Genomic DNA, 23,757 nt, shown 5'->3' on the forward strand with positions numbered 1-23,757 from the left:
TTCCACTGCACTGGGTCGCCTCCTGGAGCAGCTGCGTAAGAGAGGAGGAACCCTTGCGCACTCTGGCTGTTTGCTCATTCTTTTACACGTCATTTCTTTTTGAGACAGAACCTGTGGTCTGTTCGGTCAACCAGAGAAGGATAAAGAAGAGGGGGGAATTGTTGGAATTGTTTTAGCCTTTTTGCAGATTAAACGGCGAGAGAGCAAAGCGGGGGGAGGAGGAGGGCACTTTGTTCCCCCCTCGGCTCGACACCATGTTCCCTTTGCGTGGACTGGCTCTTCCCTAGGGTGAGATTTTACAGATGATGGAGAATAATAAGCAGCACTCCGATGGTGCCGTGTACTCTACAAGCCAGGAGGTGAGCAGCCTGTGCTCGGAGCTCTCATCCTCCAGCCGCAGACTCGCTGAGCTCGGAGCAAACATCATCGGGAACAACCACCAGAGCGGTAAGAATGCAGTCACTTTCATAAAGCAGGCAAAGTTTTCTGGCTTGTGAGTGCGGCTGTGCTGCGATTTCATCAACTGATGGTGGTTTTGAAGTGTGTGGAAGCAAACGCGTCATGCTGTTTCCTGCGCACCTGATGGAATGACAGATGTAGCAGAAAGAGAGAGAGAGAGAGAGAGAGAGAGAGACCGGTCATGTAGAGGAGGATGAGATGCACGTGCTTAACTTCTGAACTGTTCTGACTTTCTAAAATATTTACATTTCATCCTTCAACTTCAAACATCCTTTGTAGTCAACAGTAAACATGTATACATTGTTTCTTTGTTCTAACTGAGCAGTTTAGTTAATATGTATCTAATTGTTTCATTGTTTATCTTGCTGCTGTATGATTAAAACGTGGCTTGTTATTTAAGCTGTTCTACATCCTTACTTGTAGCAGTTCATCTCTTTTAAATTCCTGCCTTTCAATAATTCTATCCAGTGTCTTTTTTTTTTTTTTTTAAATTGGTGATGGCGTTGCAATAGTGTTTTAGCCATGTCTCTGACGTTTTGGTGCAGTCAGGTAACTGTTACATGGCAGTGGCTGAGAAAAGTTCTAACTCTGGGTTTCAAAGAAATTTACATTTCGGAGGTGGTTGTACATCTTTTAACATCCCTTGTAGTCAAAAGTAAACATGCATACATTGTTCTAACTGAGCAGTTTAGTTAATATGTATCTATTGTAATTGTTTCATTGTGCATCTTGCTGCTGTATCTCTCTTTGAAATTCCTGCATTTCTATATATAGAATATATATATTTTATATTCAATATGTTTTTTTTATATAAGTTTTGGTGTTGCAATAGCGTTTTATGCATGTCTTTGACATTTAGGTGCGGTCAGGTAACAGGCAGTGGTTACATGGCAGTGGCTGAGAAAAGTTCTGACTTAGTGATATTTACATTTCTGTGGTACTTCTTGTACTTCCTTCAACTTCAGATATTCTTTGGAGTCATAAGTAAACATGTATACATTGTTTTTTTGCTCTAACTGAGCAGTTAAGTTATATGTGTCTGATTATTTCATTGTTTCATCTAGCTACTGTATAACAAAGAATGCATGTGGCTTATTAAGTTATAATATCATTCAATCAAACAGTGCGTATCTCTCTTTAGTTCCTGTCTTTTATCTAGCTTTCTATCCAATATGCCCTTTCATTAAAGTTGGGGATGCCCAGCATGGCTGTAATGTAACGGCTTTTATGCATGTCCTTAATATTTTGGTGCAGTCAGGTAACTGTTACGTTCCAGTGGCTGAGAAAAGTTATGACTTTGTGTTTCAAAAATATTTACATTTCATCCTTCAACTTCAAACATCCTTTGTAGTCATGAGTAAACATGTATACATTGTTTTTCTGTTCTAACTTAGCAGTTTAGTTAATATGTATCTAATTGTTTCATCGTGCATCTTGGTGCTGTATGATTAAAATATGTCTTGTTTTTAGGTTGTTTTGAACAGATATCATTACTTGTACTAGTGCATTTCTCTTTTAAATTCCTGCCTGTCATATACATTTCTATTTAATATTAGTGTTGGGGTTGCAGCAGCTTTTTTTTGCGTGTCTCTGACGTTTTAGTACTGTCAGGTAACTATTACATGGCAGTGGCTGTAAAAAGGCCTGTTTTTTAAAATATCTACATTTCTGAGGTACTTGTACTTCCTTCAACTTCAAACATTCTTTGTAATCATAAGTAAACATGTATACATTGTTTTTGTGTTGTAACTGAGCAGTTTAATATGTATTTGATTATTTCATCGTTTCATCTTGGCGCTGTATAGCACAGTATGTGGGTTGTTATTAAGTTGTTCTGTTTGAACAGATATCATTAGCAGTGCGTCTCTCTTTGACTCATGTCTCTAGGTTTCTAGATGCCCCATGTCCAGCATGTAATGTAATGTAAAAGCCTTTTATGCCTGTCTCTGACATTTAAGTCCATTCAGGTAACTGTTACATGGCAGTGGCTGAGAAAAGTTCGGACTTTGTGTTTCTAAAAGATTTACATGTCTGAGGTCCTTGTACATCCTTTGTAATCATAAGTAAACATGTATATATTGTTTATTCTGTTTTAACTTAGCAGTTCAACTATTATTAAGGCTGGCAATATTAAGGCAATTGATCATATAAATAAGATTGACCGGGTTCGAGCTTTGTCGTCGGTGGGTTGCCACACACTGTACTACCCAACCGCTGCATGCAGTGCCGGTCTCATTCGAGAGATTTAATTTTTACATTTGTTAAACCTCTAACCAGTTTGTCATGTATGTCTTTATTCCATCATTGCACGTTTATAATACAGGTAAATCTGAGTATTTAAAACATTGTAACTGTGATTGTACTAGATTAAGATTTTTCATCAATTGACAGCACTAGTTATTATGTATCATTATTTCATTGTGCATTTTGGTGCAGTATGATTAACACACAGCTTGTTATTAAGCTGTACTGTTCGAAAAAATATATAATTAGCAGTGCATCTTCTAACCAGTATGTCTTTTCCTTAGTGTTGGGATGCCCAGCCTGCCTGTAATGTACTGTACAGTAGCAGCTTTTTATGCATGGGTCTGACATTCTGGTGCAGTCAGGTAACTGTTACACTTCGCAGTGGCTACTGATGGAGTGTGTAGAATCTAATCACATCTGCATTCCTGCCCCAGGCTGTTCATGGGAACTGCTCTTACAGTTTAAACAGCCAGACACCCTGCCCTCCACTCACAAACATTATTCCATTCAACAGGGACATTCCATGTAATACTGAGTCAGTCAACATGGATTTTATTGAGGGTTATTCTTTTGTAGTGTGTGTAATTGCGTTGTGAAACATTTCCATTATATAGGAGAAATCTCAGAGGTTAAAGACATCACCGGCTCTAATTAATTCATATTGATGGTTAACGATACATTCTGTTTATGCTGCATTTGTTTTATTTAAGAGACACATTTAGTTAGGTTTGTGGTGTTGTCTTGACATTACCAAGTTGACCAGCAGCATAATCTCTTCTCTTTTATAAGAGGGACTTGAATAGAAAGTTGTTTAGCACATTCCCACAAATTATACCCTACATATTTTTCCAGCTACAGAAAGGCTGGATTTCTTTACACAGTTTATGTTCAATTAGGCCTCACTAAACTTAAATGAAATCCATTACAAAGCTATAAAAAAATGCAGATGTTGTATATAATATTATATATCTGCATAATATCATACATCATATTGGTATTATGTTATATTATATTATATTATATTATATTATATAAAGGGTTTTTAAAAAATGCACTCTGGTTGTAGAATTTATCTTAATTATTTTTTTTTTTCAGAAAAGTCAGATGTATTATTTTTTCGACATAATCTCTTTTTTTGTTCAATACACTTTGTCCATCTGTCAACAAACTTTTGCATTCCCTCATTAAAAATGCTTTAGACCGAGCTGTGAGCCACAAATGAAACGCTGTCTTTACTTCTTCATCCGAGCTGAATCTTCATCATCATAGGGCTGCTTTCACGTCCGATGGAGCAAAATCAGGACTATAGTGAGGATGCTTTAGCACTTCAAAACGAAGTTTTTACAGCGTGTCGAGAGTGTGGGCAGGAGTGTGCAAACATGCTTTGTCATGCAGGTATCCCTTAGACAGCAGTTCTCTGCATTTAATCCGAAGTTTAGGCTTCAGCTCTTCTATAAGCGTCTCACTGTGATAGCACTGTTGGGTCAGTGTTGATTGTTGATTGTAATGCTCCTTGAGAATAACAGAAAACTGTCAGCATGACTTTTCCAGCTGATGGTTAAGACTTTTTTTTACTTTTTCTTGGTCAGTGATTAAGGATGTCTCCGTTCCATACTCTGCCGTTTACTCTCAAGGTCGTAGTGATGAATCCATGTCTCATCACCAGTCGTGATTTTATTTAAGAGTATCAGTCCAGCTTCTGTTTATCCTCTTCTGTAAGTTGTTTCAGCACACTCGGAGCACAAAAGAAACAAAACAGAATCACTGCACGCTGCTCTACTTGCGTGCAAATCACAAGTGAGGGAATACATTTTTTGCATGTTACAAATGAACTGATGTAACACACCTGCACAGCAGTGACCCAGGAGACAGTAACCTTGAATGGATAAGACTAGCAAGTAACAGAAGTTTTAACATAACCAGAGAGTGGATAATTTTTGGCTTGGTCTTATATTTTACTTCTCTTTGGCATTCAAGCTTTCTAATGTGTGCACGCTGCACCAACTGACCCAAAGGACAGGGGAGTGGGAAAGACTGCTGGGCTGGCAGCTGTTACCGTAGAAACGGCTGGCTATGGGAGCCTGAAGGACGAATAACAGTGCAGATCTCTGAACAGACCCCTGGTACATTGGCACATTCGAATGCAAAACGTCTTTAATTTCTGGTCTGAATTTAGTCAAATTTGTCTTATTGGCAAATTGGTGTGTTCTGGGTGATTCACACAGTGCATTAATGCTGCACATGCAAACTAAGGAGAGAAAACAGGTTTAAATTTGTTTTAAATTCTTAATAGCTGTGTTCCTTTCGGCTCCTCCTGTGCAGGAAAAATAATCCTTTCAACTCATCTTCAAACCAGGGCCTGACTGCTATAAACCGCACCCTGTTTGTGGTTATTACAACATGACTGGTGCTATATGTCCAAACAATATCCCTGAGCTGGCTGGGCTTCAGTATAGAAAAGGCCTAATGACCCGAAGAACATACAAGCTCATCCCCTGGGACTCCAGTAAGAACTGGATAAAAGAGTTCTTTGGAATATAATCTGTTTCCATGGGAAGCACTTTTGGGTCTCTGATCCCTGTGGTATCTGTCAAAACAAATAAGCAAACAAACAAAAAAAGTGCCCCAGTCTGCACTTCTAATCCAAGTTTCTCTTATAATCATCCATCATACTGGCTTGAGTGGAACAAAATCAGATCTCTCATATGGGTGTGTGGCCAAGCTCGTATGAGTCCTAAGTCCTGAATCCTAGTGTTACTGTTCAGATCACCTTTTCTGAGTCACAGATGCGATCATTTTACTGATCAGGAAAAAAGGTAGAGACTTTTTTGCTTTTTAGATATTATTTATGAAACTAATAGAACAGTTAAACCAAGCAGCTTTTTACATTGTAGCAAATGAAATTTTTTTTAAAATAAAATTGTAAAATAGTGAATACTTAGTTGAATTAAGGTGCAATACGAGACTTTATGATTTTGAACAGTCAAGGATGATAATTTGATTATTAATGTAATAATAATGCCAACTACTACTACTAATAATAATAACTAATCAGCCTAATTTTAGTGAACCTATGTGCATACAATGTCAAGTACAAATTATATATGTATATTTTATAATTGTTATTTACCTTTTCTTTGGGAGGGGGGGGGGGGGTGTGAATAGGCATTCCTACAAGTAGGATTTAGTCGTCGGATCTGGCAACCCTTGGAAACACAGAGCGAGCACTGACCGAGCAGGAAATACAATTTGTGTATGTTAAAAAAAAAAAAAAACAGACCCTTTTCCACAGCAATGATGCCCAAAACTGTATTTCACACTATAATGGTTAAAGTCCATTACACCACTAGTCTGTGCGCAGCAGTGTGTGTATTATTCAGCCATAGCCATTAGCTCTTCTGGCACTGTTGTACCAACATAATCCATTGTTTGAGGTCCTTGCAGGCTCCCCAGTGTGAGCATTGACGGTTGGTTTTGAAGGGAATGAATGACTGAAATGCAAACATAACCAGATGCACTATGTTCTTGGCACTATCCAGACACACGCAGTTTGTAATGAGACAGTCCTTATGGAGGTTTCATTTTAGAAGCATTTCCCATTGCTAAAGTACATCATGTACTTCACACTGGATTTTCCTTTGCAGAATTCCCATGATCTAATTTCTGAGTTATATTATGTGAAACAAACTTGTGAATTGTAGAAACACCCTTTTGATGGATAGTTAAGTTTTGTTTTTTGTTTTTTTGTTTTGTCGAATGCATATTTTTCATTAATCAGTATTTATTTTATGGATTAAACGTAATGGCCTTGATATAACTTGATTGAGTTACAGCTAACAGAATAAGAAAGCATTATCCAGTTTTAATTTTTCTATCTTAAGAGTGAATGAAACTTCGCTCTATTTTCTCCTTCTTGCTGACTTTCTAGCTCTCTTCTTCTACCAACCGAACTGGTGTTTTTTCTCGCCTCCCTACCCAGGCTTGCTCATCATAACACAATAAAGAGTGACATGGTGCATATTTTCCCTAAGGACAAGAGTAACAGGACCCGGGACAGGAAATGGGACATTATGCATTCTTCAGCTCATTTCTGTGTCTTGGTGGGAACATAATGTTTATTAAGCCCATATGTCAAGCTCTGAAAAAGGGCAGCTTTGCATACGAGGAAAGTGAAACCATTTCCGGTCCTGTTTTAAATACTATTGCTTCCGGTTCTGCTTATGGATTTCTCAGCAAATGGTCTCCCTCACAGTGGAGACAACTATTACTCAGGGGTGAAAAGGCCTGCACACACACACGCACATATCAAAAGGCCAGCATGATGTGTGCTTCCTTTGTTCCACCACCAGGCAGCAGATCAATATCTACAGTATCATCAGATATTATTGCTGGTGGCATATATTGGTACATCTTTAGCTCTCTGTCAGTCTGGTTCTGGATTTATATTTTAGTTTTTGATAAGTCTTTCATCTTTACCTCATCTTCGGCAACAACAAGCTGCTGAAGTGGAGACATTATAACATTCTTGCAGGAAGGCGGCTCCTCCTCTCGCTCAATCTTCTCCCCTTCTTCTTATTTTCTCTTTTGTGTCTTTACTTCAGCTTTGAGTGCATTGCTGAACCATCTTCTCCAAGTTCTTTTGGCAGCACAAGTTTTACAAAGCTGACATCAAGGCATCAGAAAGCAGATTACTCACTCTCTCACTCTTCATCTATACCTCTTAATCCTGTATTGAGGGTCGCAGGAGGCCTGGAGCCCAGGAGACTTTGGGCTTGTGGTGTGGTACCCCCTGGACAGGATGCCAATCCATCGCAGGGCACGTACACACACTCACATACTCATTCACACACATTTTTCTTGGGAGGGGGGAATGGCAATTATTTTAATCTGCATGTTTTTAGACTGGGGGAGGAGTACCCGGAGGAAACCCACCAAGCATGGGGAGAACATGCAAACTCTATGCACACACCTAATGCGGGAATCGAACCCGGACCCTGGAGGAAAAAGGCGACACCATTAAGCCACCGTGCCGCCTGCTTGATGAGTGCTGACTGATATAAACAACGGGGTTTTGACCATAGCAGCCATCCATTTATACTAACTTTATGTTTTTTGGGGTTGCAATCCAACTTCTATCTGATGCATTGTCTACTTCATATATGTAAAGCATAGCCTGGGCTGAGATTTGAGTTTGAGTCCTGTGATCATGTAGGTGTCTGGAACACATGCAGTTTGTGTACACATCTAGTCATAGCAACAAATTTATAGCATGTTTTTAATCCGTTTATCTCCGGTCATCTGTTTATTCCAGTCAGAGTGGATCCAGAACAAGCAGTTATACATCCTGTCTGTGCTTCCAGTCCATAGGAGAGCACCATGCCGGAGAGATTTACACACTTGGGGCGATTAAAAGTTCACCTAATGCTAAGTTTTTGCGAGATAACCCACCTAAGGCTTTTTTACACATGCACTCCTTGCATTCAACTCAACATGCATCCATTTCAATTCAATTCAAATTTTATTGATGTAGCACTTTTACCTATGGTCATGTTTGCAACGCAGCTTTACAGACATGTCTGCTTCATGTCTGAATGCACTTACCACATAAAAGGTTGTGTGACATTCTTACTAGTGCTGACCTTGTGACATTTGTGAACCACTTTCGAAACAGAAAAAGACTTAACAGTATGCCGTAACATTTACTTATAGGCATGTCTGTGTGGTGAGCCTAGAAATCACCGCAGTGTAAGAAGTGACACTTTAATAGCCATGTTTCTGGTTGCCAGATTGTGTGGAATTCTGCCCAATTGGGCTAATTACTTTCATCTTGGAATGGGATCAAATGCATCCTGAGCAGGAAATACAAATTACCTTGTCTTGTTTTATTTACTATTTGAAATAAGGCCTCATCTGTCTAGGCTCGAAGAGCATTTCTTGATGAAAAAGCACAAAACTTGCTATGTACTGTTTGTCCCCAGTGTAAAAGATAAACTATTCCATCCTGGACAACCAAAAATGAAACAATGATATAATGATAGATAATGATAGGAAAAATGTGTTTTGCAATAAGAAACCTTAAGAAATTGTCGCCGTAATGAATTAAATTCATATGCCGAGTTACTGCTGTACAGTATAATATACAGTATGGCATCAGAATGTCAAGCGGCACGCGCAAAGAGGCGCATGTTAAAGCACAATATATTCATTTATAGGCACTGCGGTCACTATTGCAAATACACACATTGTCTTTTTTATATACAACACTACTTTTATTAATAGAAACATTTTGCAAATGTAACACAGGAGCACAGTTATAATAACAGCCACACACACATTCCAACAATCAGTTGACATAACAATAAAAGCATGGCCGTAGAGAATTAGAGACCTGTAACAGCCAAACAATTATAATGAGATCAGCATGCTTCATTTCAATAAATAATTAGCTAAAATAAAAGTAAGCAAATGTCCTTACAGAGTAAGAAAGTACTGCAAAGTAAACGAGGTAGGTACCGTTATAACAGCAGCAAAAACACTTCAATAATGCGTTGAAATAAAATAAAACAAAATTAATGGCCTTGCATAGAGCAAAAAAACTATAATTAATACAATGACGTATAAGTAGTGCAGTTGTAATACAAGTGCACACACAAAAAAAATTACGTTCTTCTGAAGGAAAAAAGTTGTAATAACTAAAATGAGGCAGGTAGTGCACTTGACACAATTTTAATAGCACTGCACATTTCAGTAAACAATCACTTTAAAATAAAAATAAATGAATAGGCTGTCATGTCATTTCTTTCTTTGTGATGTCTCCATCCGAATTATAGTGTAAATGCTTTATACAATCAGTATGGGTTGAGGTCTGGACTTTGACTATATGCCAACTTAAATTATTTGATTTTTAAGCCTTCAGTACGTCCATTTAGCTGTCAGAGAGATGGCCTTACACTTGTTTTTAAAATACTCTGGTATACCGGATAGTTCATTCCAACTGAATGACTACAAAGTGCCCAAGCGCTGTGGCTGCAAAAACAAGCCCAAATCAACACCCCTCCCATTGCGGTGCTTGACAATAGGTTTCTCCTAAAATGTTGTTTGGTTTTCCCCAAACATGGTACTGGGCATCCACTTTGGTCTCATTTGTCCTTAGGACATTGTTCCCAAAGTCTTGTGGTTTGTTCCCATGCAGTTTTGCAAACCTTAGTCAAGCTTCCATGCTTTTTTAGACAGTAGAAGCTTTCTCCTGGCACCCTTCCAAGCAAATCCTACTTGTTCAGTCTTATTCTTATTGTTCTGTCATGGACTTTAACATTTAACATGCCCGGTGGGGCCTGCAGAGCCTGAGATGGAGCTCTTGGGTTTTTGTATTTCACTGAGAAATGTAAAGTCTGACATCGGGGGTGAATGTGCTGGCACATCTTTCCTTGGAAGATTGGCAACTGCCTTGAATGCTTTTCACTTGTGAATAATCTTTTTGTTTGTAGAAAATTGAACTAAAATGTTATAGCCCTTTCTAAATTGATCCGCAGCAACAATTGCTTCTTTGTAAGATTAATTATTTCTATACCGCTTTATCCTGTGTTACAGAGTCCCTGGGGGCCCGGAGCGTATTCCAGGAGACTTGGGCACAAGTTGGGGTACACAGTGGATGGGGTGCCAATCCATCGCTGTGCACACACATGCATACTCACGCACATTCACACACTACGTGCAATTTGGGAACGCCAATTAACCTAATCTACATGTCAGCAGAGCTGAAGATGTTAAGGGTTCTCTTTGGGAGTGACAAGGATGGATAGGATTGAGAATAAGTTCATCAGAGGGACGAGCCACGTTAGATGTTTTGGAGATAAAGTCAGAGAGGCCAGATTGAGGTGGTTTAGATAGTTTAGAGGAGAGATTGTGAATATATCGGTAGAAGGATGCTGAGGTTGGAACTGCCAGGCAGGAGGTCTAGAGGAAGACCAAAAAGATTTATAGATGTAGTGAGAGATCATGAAGTTAGTTGGTGTGAGAGAAGAGGATACAGAGGTTAAGGTTAGATGGAGGCAGATGATTCACTGTGGCGACCCCTGAAGGGCACAGCCCTTTGGACTGTGGGAGAAAACCAGAGTAGCTGGATGAAACCAAGCACTGGGAGAACATGCTAACTCCCCAAGACTCTCTCCAGACTTCTCAAGACTCTCTCCCAAGATTTCCTAATATGAAAACTGTTACCAGACCAAAAAACAGAACACTTAGGTGCTTAAATAATTAAACTAATAAAAAATAAAGAAGATCCAGTTGATCCAGATCACAGTGAAGGGAATGAAATACAAAACATGAATATTAACTAGACCAAGAATGCTGGGAACTGAAATCCCTAAATGCCTCAAAGAAAAACAGAAAGCAGAGAAGCCAGAAGGCTGTAAATGCTACAGTATCTGCTAGGGGAAACCCTGACCCGGACAACCCTGACCTAATGGGCTTTGAGTTGGTGCTTACAGTGGCTTGAGCATGTTGCTCAAGATGGGCACAGAGGCAGGGCTTGTCCTGGCACTGGGCTAAAAACGGTTCTGGAATGGGACAAAAGAGACCATTTAATGTGTTTGAGGCATAAATTATGACTAGGCTGAAGCTTGCTGCTTAAGAGGGAAAACTGTAAGAATGATGTTCTCAAACCTTTGTGCTCTAGGCTGTTGGCTCTTGGTTGGAAAGAGTTACTGGGACCTTCTTTACCCCAGTTGCCTTCTTGCCCTGTATTTGCAGGGTGTCTCGGTGGCTCATTCTTGCTGGTCTGTATTTAGAGTGCCATGGGATTCTGTCCACTTGCCCCATTAAAAAAAATATATATATATATAATTGTTTTTCCCTTCCAATGTTTAATTCATTTCTTTCCACCGCAGTCTCAGCCTGAATTCGATTCCAATCATGCACAACTGTTTTTTTATTTGATGGGAAAATATTCTTGGCTTTAGACCATCTTCCTTTGGGACAAAAGTGGAAGGAAGAGGGTGTGAACATAAATTATAGACAGTGTTTTTCAGGCACGGTGGCAAGAGAATGATAGAGGTTTTCTGTTATTTATTCTTCATGCAACCCAAGACTTTTGGTTGGTAATTTCCATGGTCAAGTAAAACAAAGACAGAATTATTAAGATTCAATTACTGCACACAGATAGATTTCTAAACTAAAGACCCTTAAAAGATCCAGACCCTTAAAAGACTCTTAAAGTGAATCACTTAAAAGCTGTTGAACATAAATAGAATGTTAACCATAATAAATAGGAAGAACTACTAAATAGCACCTGTGTTTTTCAGACACTAGGCTTCAGAATCGGGAAGTACTATGTTGACATACACAAGGGATTTGATTTCGACTTTGACTTTCAAAGTACAGACCAACATAAAACACTGTACATTTGTTAGACAAAAGATTCTATACACACTAAGTACACAACATTCAATAACTGTATGGATTAAATATAGACCGGTGGTCTAAGTATATACGTACAGTAATAAGTAATGCAAATATCAGTGGGTTGTAAGACGGCGCAGTATGATATAAGAAGTTTGTAATAAGCATGCTGATGCACAGCCGAGTAAAGCCTTATGCATCAAAGCATTTGTGATTAACCTAGAAATTTTATCGCATTACTATTTTTTAACGCAAATTAATCATATGACCAAGTTTGACCCTAATGACTTCCCATAATCATAGCGCGGTTACCTGGCTGTGCGTGATAATGGCATGTTTAGTGGGGATAGTATGATGACTGGGGAAACCATCGCCAGGTGTGCTGAACTGCAAGTTTCACTATATAAATCTTCAAGATGGATTAAATATTAGATATTTAAATGTATAAATATTGGAGTGATTTGGGTCAAATCAAAGTGTTCTCGAGCTACCTTTAAGGGGAACTATTTTGTGTGGTGGCTAAGGCTTGATTTTTGGATCTGAGCTCCGCCGTCGGTGGCTTGCCACACCCCATACTACACAGCCACTGCATGCAGTGCTGGTCCCATTTGAGAGATTTTAATTTAACATGTTATGTTTGAGGTTGTTATAAAACTGCATAATATTTCCACTAACCAGTTTGTCATGCAATTCTTTATTCTAAGACTGCACGTTTGTAATACAACTAAATCTGAGTATTTTAAAATTGTGATTAATCACGATTAATCACAGACTGAGACTGTGATTAACTAGATTAAAATGTTTAATCAATTGACAGCACAAAATTTTTTAATTTTTCTTAGCATGAGCTAAATGTAACATGAAGTGGGATGAGAGAAGTGATTTGAGGTGTATGACTGAATCATTTCCTAATCTCTGTCCTGATTGGTAAATTAATAGTGTTTTGTTTTACACTGTATGATTGTGAATGACGAGCATCTGGGATTGTTGTCAATTAAATAAGTGAACACATAAATGCAAATGAATAGGTTTATGTAAAATATAATGCTGTGTAATGATTGTTTTTTACAATACTGGTGCCAAATCGTAAATAAAGAAATTAATTATTTAATTAGTTATTAAAGTCACAAAAAATGGTGGATAACATTAAAGAACTGCTTTTTATTGAAACAAAAAAAAATTACATACTACCTAACCCAACCACAGTAATTTACCACAAACAGCAAACTAGTTGGTATTCTTGGTATGCTACAAACCAAAATCCGGCAACTCTTTTAAAGAAATATGACCATATTTGCCTTATCTGGCAAAATACGACACCTCTCCTGACTCATTGCATGTCCTGCACAAAAGAAAACCCTCTCAGATGGTGTTGATGAGGCCAGTACACACAGGTCTGTGTTTGAAAGTGCAGCCGATATGGGGAGGCTGTCCCTCTTCCACATGACCAGGCTACAGGGTCTTGTCCTGAACACTGCCAGCTGATGTCTACAAGCTGTTAAACACGGGGCACCCCTCTGCCTTAACTTCATCATGTGAGTATTGAGTATTTAGCATAGAGAGCTAACACTACCTGTAAGTGTAATTGTTCAGACGTATGATCTCATTTCCCCAAGTTGTCTGCACTTTTAAGTCAAAATGTGAAAACAACATGGACACTTGGACACTTACTACAATGATTAGTTGGATTTGTGTTATTAAATCTTTCCGACTCGCGTTTATGTGAAAAATAAAACATTAATGTTGTCTAAAACCTATAATTTTTTTTTCTATGCCAATATATTAGGGATGGGGTTGGGACCACGCGGTGCAATATTATCATGATACCTAGATGCAATTTGGTTTGTATTTCGCTTCGTTAAAAAAATATTAATAATTACTTTTTTTATTTACTGAAACTAACCTCTCAGAAATATGTGTAACTAGTCTTTTATATTATTGAAGTCCATAAGGGAGCATCTAAAAAGTGCATGACCTTAGCCATTGTGTACATATAGTGTGTGGATTTAGGATTTATCTCTTTTTTTAATTTTATTTATTTACTATTTATAAACTTCTTGTGCCACATCACAACAGCAACTGCAGCAAGCTGAAGTAAAAAAAGTGTTTTTTGTACTATTTTCTGTGTAAATATAAATAAATCCCAACTAATTTTACGATTCACACTTTATGGGTACCCCGCCTCACAAATTTTCAAGAAAATAAAAATTGCCCCATCATATACAAAGCATTTTTGGCATACGAGCAAGTTTACATATAATGTTTTTTTATTTTTATTTTTTATTTTGTGCAAGCTTTAGTAAAAACGTAGCATCATGGGTCCCAAGTGTAAAAAAAATTTAGTCAGCCACCAATTGTGCAAGTTCTCCCACTTAAAAAGATGAGTGAGGCCTGTAATTCATCATAGGTATACCTCAACTATGAGAGGGACGAAATAAAATTTAAAAAATCCAGAAAATCACATTGTAGGATTTTGAATTAACTCATTGGTAAATTCCTCTGTAAAATATTTATTTGGTCACCTACAAACAAACAAGATTCTGGCTCTCACAGACCTGTAACTTCTTTAAGAGGCTCATCTGTCCTCCAGCTGTATTAATGGCATCTGTTCACAACCTCAAACAGTCACACTCCAAACTCCACTATGTCCAAGACCAAAGAGCTGTCAAAGGACACCAGAAACAAAATTGTAGACCTGCACCAGGCTGGGAAGACTGAATCTGCAATAGGTAAGCAGCTCGGTGTGACAAATCAACTGTGGGAGCAATTATTAGAAAATAATTATAAAATAACACCACATGGGTCAAAATTATCACAAGAACTGTGAGCAAAAATCCCAGAACCACACGGGGGGAGCTAGTGAATGACCTGCAGAGAGCTAGGACCAAAGTAACAAAGGCTACCATCAGTAACACACTGCACTGTCTGGGACTCAAATCCTGCAGTGCCAGACGTGTCCCCCTGTTTAAGCCAGTACATGTCCAGGCCCATCTGAAGTTTGCTAGAGAGCATTTGGATGATCCAGAACTGTCATCTGACAGTGCAGTCAGATAAAACCAAAGTAGAACTTTTTGGTAAAAACTTAACTTGTCGTGTTTGAAGGAGAAAGAATGCTAAGTTGCAGCCAAAGAACACCATACCTACTGTGAAGCATGGTGGTGGAAACATCATGCTTTGGGGCTGTTTTTCTTCAAAGGGACCAGGACGACGATCTGTGTCCAGCTTCGTAAGAGAAGATCTGCATGGAGGAATGGGCCAAAATACCAGCAACAGTGTGTGAAAACCTTGTGAAGACTTACAAAAAACGTTTGACCTCTGTCATTGCCAACAAAGGGTATATAACAAAGTATTGAGATGAAATATTATTATTGACCAAATACTTATCTTCCACCATAGCTTTGCGAATAAATTCTTTAAAAATCCTACAATGTGATTTTCTGGATTTTTTTTTTCTTATTTTGTGTCTCATAGTTGAGGTAGACCTGTGATGAAAATTACAGGCCTCTCTCAGCTTTTTAAGTGGGAGAACTTGCACAGTTGGTGGCTGACTAAATACTTTTTTGCCATACTGTATTAGCAATGCTGCTAGCAAAAAGACAGTTTTGTTTTTAAAGCAGCTGGTGCTAAGAGGAATCATAAATTAAGATTAAAAGGTTTAATGTCTATTTATTTCATATTTTACCTAATTTACATGTATTTTCTAAATGATTTGATTGTTTTAATATGATATAATTATAGTTTTGGAAATTGGTAATATTTTTGGGTGGCTGGAACATTTTATCTGCATGTACAGTACATTGTTTCTTATGGGACAAAGCGTTTCGCCAAATTGAATTTAGCCTCAAGAACTGTAATCTTCCTATCAAATATATAGCTTAATTTTGAAACCATCTCACATCATGACATAATGAAGCCCTAGACTGTGATATATTTAATCTTCTCATTCATAAATTTTCTCTGTATTCCTTTGAAACGTTTTTGGCCAGGCAGTGTCGATATAATTTATATTTTGTAGTCATGTTGACAGACATAAAAAATTACACCAAAAATTATTAATAATATACAATGCCTGAAAGTAATAGGAAATGGGATTTTTAAACAATCTATTTTTTCCCCCAACAAATTAATTAAGGTGATGTCCAAAGAAGAAAGTATGCACTACAATCCAAAATTATGCCAACCAGCCAAACCTGATTTTCGGAACTGGAAGAGAGAAGGAAACTGCGAGGACTTTAAAATGTAAATGCTGCAGTTATTTAAGGGGGACCTGAGGAGTCTGATGCAGGTTACAGGGCAGATGGAAACTGCTCAGAACAGAGGATGATCCTTGTTAGGTTCAGAGGTTGACCATGTGAACGTGATGAAGTGAAAGGTCTTGCTCGTCCTTGGGCCTTTTCATATAAGGTTACAGTGATAAATAGGATTAAAGTGCACCATAGTTATTTCCTCCGTAATGCAAGTCACTGTTACAAAGCAAAAATATTGGCTAGTATTCCTTGTGATTTGTGTTCTGTATAGAGTACAAAAGTATTGTGCAACCCAGGATGTCCCGAAACATGCGTAAAAGCAGCGGCGATAAAGCTGGAACGGCTAAGAAGCACCAAGCAATAACGATGGAGACAAAAGTGAAAATGGAGTGACATGTAAAGATGGCAGACATTGCTTATTCTATTCTGCATTGCTTATTCATTTATAACTACTCATACTTTTTTGCAATATTTTAGTATGTATAGCCATATACATGTGTGTCAGTATGCAAGACAATGTTTGTTGCACTTACAACGAAATTGGACTTATGAATGAGCTCTCAGAGCGGAGGTTGTTTGTATGTAGGGGACTTACTGTATTTAAAAAAGGGTGTGGCAACAGAAAGTATCTTAATGATGAAAAGAAATCCAGTTATTAGTAATTACTTTTTTTCGCATGATAAGATCCTATCACAAGCTAATACTGCTAATAAATGTCTTTGAAAATTAGTTTCTTTTAAAGTTGTTCATTGCTGACGAATGACAGACAGAACTATAAAAACAAGATAAACCATTAAGTACAATAATTTTATAGATTTTTTTGTAGATAAATATTTTTGTGCATATTTTATGTAGCTGAGTAGGCAGGGATTATATTCCATATTCTACATACATACATACATTATTCCATGTGTGCAGAGCAAAGAACATATCGAATCATTTTGTTGTGCATTCAGACCTGAAAAATTAAATAAGTGGGCATGCAAATTTAGCACAGGTAAGACACAGCTCATTTAATGGTACAAGAAAGTAACAAAATGTGGGATAATTAGCCTGAGAGAGGTACAATGAGAGCGAGATGTCACAAGAGTAAATGCACCAACCCCCAGTAATCTCTCAGCTATAAATTATATAGGTCTTTATTAATCACATGCAAGTGACATCATCTGGGCTCCAACTGGAAATCAGTGTCTTTCTCTTCCATGTAGCCGCTAATTAACCTGTCCTTACGCGATGTTAATACTGCAGCGCAAAGACTTTTAACAGCAGCCTATAAAAAAATGTAATCTTTCCGTTTCATTTAACAGGATTAACCGTTGTCAGATTCCACTGACTGAAAAATGACTCTTCAGACTAATCTGACTTAGATGATGTTGACATTTCTGGGGCATGCACATTACAGAATTTTGCTTTATGGATACAGTTAAAGGGTAAAGGGGTTTCATATGTTGCAACAGTTTTAGTGGGGAATGCAAAAATCTAGGCATGGTGTATGCAGTAAGGATATACTAAACCTTATGTAAATGAGCAAAAGTAGATATTAAATGAAATATGCTTAGAGAAAATCAGGATAGGTTTTAATGATGCCCACATCTATGCATGAATATTATACGGCCACAGACATAAAAGTGCCATCATATATAAATTGGCATTAACCATCAATGGTCATAAAATTATCATTATTATTTGCTAATGTTATTTCTTGCATCCACGAGTCTGTTTATGGATTTTAAACTTAAGTCTTCTTGGTTTGTGCCAGCAAGTAAGCTATGTTAAATAGTTGAAAAGAGGGCCCCATGCAGCAGGACTAGGACTGTTTTGATAGTCGAATTATCTTATCGATTATAGACACAAATAATCAACTATTTAGATTAAAAATTGTACAAAAACCTGTTGGCTCTTTTTAGCTTTTACATTTCTTTTTTTAAACAGCTTTTTACATTTAGGTCGAGGTTGCTTTGGTCATATATCAACCAACAATAAAGTCAATGAAGATAAATGCTTCTTTTAAAACATCACTTATAATTACATTAAATGAAAACACAATTACACTACCTAAAATTTAAAATGGCAGATGGCCGTTAAGGTAAAAGATTAAGGAAACTTGGATAAAGTCTGTGGTGGCAGGGATATAGTCCAGCGCTGCTTATTCAGCTGAGGAGAATGTGGATAATAAGTGTTTGTGTGTTGCTCTGAGCTGAAAAACCAGCAACAGCATCTGTGCATGTGTATTTTTTTATGTGATTCGCATAAAAAATGTTCATCGAGGAGAACTGCGAATAAAAAGTTGGCTCTCAGCAACACCCAGACACAAATTTGCATCATTCTCCTCAGATATGCACCATTTCCCACTTCTCATTCCCTTTACAGAGGGACACCCAAAAAGTTTTTCTTTCCCCTCCTCATTCTAACGGCTGGTTTTGGCTGATGTCGCATTTGTGACGCCGATGTTGTGTCTTCCTCTGTACGGCTTCGTGTACCACCGGGAGCCTTCCAGTCATAAAGTGGCTTTACTTGACAGTTGGCTTGGTTACTATTATATTCATGGGAAGGGAAAGCGCTACCAGACTTAACTCATGGTTGCATTTTCTGGATTTTTGGTCTCTATCCTTTACAATAAACCTACAGTATGATAAAAATGATAGACCCTTCATTTCTTTGGAAAAAGGGAAAACTTACAAAACTTACAGGGGATCACATAATTATTTTCCCCTCGGTAGAAGTCACTTGTAATTATTAATGTGAGCCGCCATGATATGTAAATCCAATCAGACCAGAAAATTGGAATTGGACAATGTGGCTTGTAACATGAATGTAGCCTAAATTTAGCCTTGACTTTGAGCAGGCACCCATGCTAAAATGCTTTTAAAAAGTGATCTTTGGGTTCATATTAAACTGCAGCAAAAGAGACTGTCATCATTATTAGGGTGTAAATAAAAATCACTCACTTTTCCTTCAAACAGTGACTTATTGCTGAGTAAAATAGTAAGAAATAAACATAAACTTTTTCATTAAGGCATAATTTTTAATATATTATATATTTCTATCTTTGAGTCTTTAAATAGCCCTTAGGAAAAAACCTTGGGTCCTGGCATAACATCAAAATATGGATGATGCTTAAAACCTACCTAGACTCATATTCACTAAAGACAAATTACCTCTTCCAACATGATAATGTGCCCTGCAACACTATAAATTATGGTAAGGAATGGTTTAAAAAATGTTATGAACGACTACAGAGTTGACCGTTGGCCACCATCCTAGCAGACTCCAAGATTTTAGCAAAGACACCATCCTCATTCAGAGGACTGAGCTGAAAGACAGCCCATGCTGCCACTTTATGATCAATAAAATTCAGCTGATCTAATCAATCGCCAAGTTCCATTCAACCACAGAACACTTTCAAATTTGATGAAAACAGTGGACATCCTAATCATCATAAAACTTTGTAGACATCTGCAGGCTACAAAGCTCGCTCATGCATGGGACCCAAAGTGGGAGACCTGTTGTTGCAGGAGTTTGAACTTATGACCTCCCAATCTTCAGTCCAATTTCAAATGCCTTACCCAGATTATGATAACTTAATCAATGTCTCTATGTAATAATCAATCCACGATGCTTTTTCAAATTAGTTTAGTAGGTTGTTTGCACGTGACATTATGTCCACTTCTTTGCATGGTGCACACTGTTACTGGTGGTCAGGAAGTGATTTTCTACATAGGAAGCACAATCCCAACCTCTCAAGAGACTTATGATTTATGTGTTTACGGTCGCTCAGATTGCACAAATAGAGAATTCATTAGGAGCTTTTATCAAGCATCACAGTAAGTTGGTCTTAAATTGGTCATAATCCAAAAACAAACTGAGCTTTTGTCTGCAGTCAGGCAGAGTCATGCCAGACAATGCTTGTGTGTATAGAGAGATCCCTTTGTTAAATGTAACATACAGTGATGTATGTGTGGCTATGTTGGCACCCTTCGAATAGGCTCCCCATGACCCTACACTGGATAAACAATATAGGAAATAAATGGATAAATAGAATGTCCTGAAGTGACCTCTTAAGCATGGAAGTTTACTGTGTAAAGGCATCCAAAAATGTCCATTATCCTTAATGGTTTTGATTATTTGAACAAATTTGCATATGAACTTTGTGGAATATTTCTGCGTATTCAATATCGGCAAAAAACAGATCTAAAATTTATGCAAATTTTTAGAGGGCACATAATACATTTTAAATAGGAACAGTTGGGGTCAGCCGATTTATGATTATGCCTTATTTTCCACATTTATCACCTGCCCAGTAGGTCCCTGAATGATTGATTTACATAAAACTTTACATAATTAGATTGGATGTGCAATAATGAACACAGCAAAGTGATGTATTTTTTCTTAGCACCTTGAAACGGCTGGTAAGGCATGATGATTAGCAAGGTGATAGTGCTAAGCATTACACCACTGTGTCTCCATGATGATTCTCACCTTTGCCCTATTACTGTTGGCCTATTTATGTGTGTTTCTTGGTGCAATCAGTGACTTCTGTAAGCTGTAAGAGAGTGGTATAGCTGGTGGAACCAAGTGTGTACATCCACACATGACTTGCAACGAAAGCTTCAGATGAAAGCTTCTGTATGATAGATTTTTATGTGGAAGGTAACTTTAAAAGTAAATTTACATAACCACAGTGATGTGTAATACAGTCCCCAACATATGAGTTCTGTTCCGAGAGCTTGTTCTTAAGTCCAATTTGTTCATAAGTCCATGAATATTGTCTAGGTACTAGGGTACTAACACAATTGGCTATACACAGTATAAAACTAACATGTTCCATGATCTTGTCCTTCTTCTTTAGAACTATGCAGATGGTTGAATGATTCATGTCAAAAGAACAAGCAATGTTTGCTATCTTTTCACCTCGTGCCATTGTCTAAATTATTTCCACTTTTGTCTTAATTGTTAGTGCTTAACACTTCTTAGCAGTACCAACTTCATCGCCACTGCTTTTGTGCTTGCATCCATAGATCCTGGGATACACACTGCACACACATGTACATTTGATCATGCTGTACATGCAGACATTTAATCAATTATTCTAACATTCAATCATTTGCGTTTTTGAAAATGCTACACAGGTACAGAAAAATAAAATTGAGCTTGTGTAGTTGGTCACTGTGATGTGTATATGGAGAAAATACAGTACTGTGCAAAAATCTTGAGCCACTGCTTAATTCTTCATGTCTTGCTTGCAGAGAGGCAGACTTTCTACAGTAAGTTCCCAATTTACGAACAAGATCCGTCCTGGAAGCATGTTCGTTATTCGGATTTGTTCGTAAGTCTAATAAAGTGGGTCTTTTACACCTTTGACACAAATATACAATGTAAAGCATAAAAGACAATACACAGATTTGGTGTTTGTTTTTACATTATACTCTCGCGAGACTACGCCTCCAAATCACAAGAAGAATCCCGGTGACGCAGCGGAGTCATCTTACCTTGTTTAAAGGCAGCCCTGGGAAGACATTGGGAGGAGGACAACACTACATGGTGTTTACTGCACTCGTGAATGTACTGTACATGAGTTTTTTTTTAAATTAGGATTATTCACCATTCACACATTATTGTGCTCCCAGACTGATTCATTGAAACCGACTGAGGCTGACTCATTTCTCCCGCACTCCCACATACACACACGTAAAATATAGTGGACTTTGGACTCTCTATACATTCACTTACACACTTAAAATATTGTACATAATTGTAAATATAGGTATCTGCTAGACTATAGTGTCTATTGTTGTACAATACACATGAGCTACTGCTGCCATTTGTTCGCATTTAGGAATGTTTGAAGATCCGCAGCCTGTTCATATCTGCGGAAATCCGTAACTTAAATGTTTGTAAGTTGGGGACTTACAGTAATGTATACTTAATGGAGTCTTGAGGGGTAGTTCTCCTAAATGACTGTGTTGGCTCTCATTTTTGGCAAGTTTTTGGCCCTCATTTTCAGTTCAGTCTCTGTACCTGAGCAATTTCAGGGAAATGTTTTTGCTTGTTGTGCCACACAATGACCTATAAATCATTCATAAAAATAAAACCATCTAACTTAAGGCAAGAAAAGATAAAAACAGGTGCAGATGACGTCAGGTGATTATATACATCAGGCCGATGATTAGTATACTGGTGATGCTAAACGCTGAGTGGTTGGAAGAGAAGAGAGGTAAACTGAGATTGCTTTTTAGGCAGGCTGTCCAGGTAAAACATTTTTGGCCAATGTACTTAAATGAATTTAATACAATTTAATATGAAGAAATGACAGCTTATTACATTTCACAACATATTATGTTCCTTAGTTAAATGTTTTTCATTCTCACAAGTTTTGGAAATATTTTTCTTAAGATAACCGCCTTCAAATCTAAAAACTAGGGGGGAAAACCCTAAATATTAAGAGTAATTCAAAAAATACCTTGATAAATAACATAGTAATGCAGTAAAAAAGTTTGACCAACTTGTGTCTGCTTGCATTTAATCTCTTTGCCTGCACTCAGAAAAGAAGAGAAAGTTATGGTTATGCTGGTCAGCTTTAATGCACAGAACAGTACAGAACAATCATTCACTTAAACACTCTATATATCACAATCTGCACCAATAGAAGGTCTCAATGTTGACACTGAAGGGAAAAGCACGTCTCTCTCTCGTGTTTGTGTGTGTGTGTGTGTGGCTGTGCAATCTCGTGCATGTCATGTGTTTGATTTCTAATTGCTAACCAAATGCTAAAGTTAACCTACTGTAAAAGGCACTAAAGAAGTTGAGCTGAGAAAAGGAAAATGGCACAAACATGGCTACCATTAGCCACAGACCTAGCATGAGGTAAATTATTAACATAACCTTAGAACCACAGTTTGAGTAATGGAATGTGTCATCAGGGAAGGGAAAACTCAGTAGATGTAATGCCCTGGTCATTCAGTAAATTCAGTTTATTAGCTTACTTAATTTTATTGCCATATAATGTTACTGATCCTACACCTGACCAACTGGAGCAACCCCAGATTAAACACCGCCTTCAGTGGCTCCAGTACAGTATAATGGGTGCATCACTTTATGCCCTTCCCTTCTTACCCTGACATGCCCATTGCTCTGGAATAGGGTCAATATTCACTCATCAGATAACATGACCTTTTTTCATTGTTCCAAAGTCCAATATTTATGCTCCCTAGCAAATATAAGCTTTTTTATGAATAGTCTCAATAACAAGTGGTGTTCTTATGGCCGCACAGCTGTTTAGTCCCAGTTCTCATCACACTGAGAATGAGTGGAAATGTTCTGAATGTTCTGCTTTTACTACTAAACATAGCTATGATTTTTGTCCAGACAGTAATCAAGACATTATAGTAATCCAACGTAGAAGTGA

At 37.7% G+C, this 23,757-nt stretch overlaps 1 protein-coding gene across 2 annotated transcripts in view; it reads left to right on the forward strand.

The window, feature by feature from the left end:
• kaznb (kazrin, periplakin interacting protein b) overlaps positions 1–23,757 on the forward strand; it is a 47,567-nt gene continuing 23,810 nt past the window's right edge. Inside the window, exon 1 of one of the 2 annotated variants that reach the window (XM_053484264.1) lies at positions 1–447. In XM_053484264.1, coding sequence (XP_053340239.1) covers positions 303–447 — 145 coding nt within the window. In that variant the 5' untranslated portion in view covers positions 1–302. The remainder of the gene's footprint in view (positions 448–23,757) is intronic. The other variant, XM_053484263.1, reaches the window with a different exon arrangement.

The sequence above is a fragment of the Clarias gariepinus genome, chromosome 23 (genome assembly GCF_024256425.1).
Source record: "Clarias gariepinus isolate MV-2021 ecotype Netherlands chromosome 23, CGAR_prim_01v2, whole genome shotgun sequence".
Taxonomy (NCBI): Eukaryota; Metazoa; Chordata; class Actinopteri; order Siluriformes; family Clariidae; genus Clarias; species Clarias gariepinus.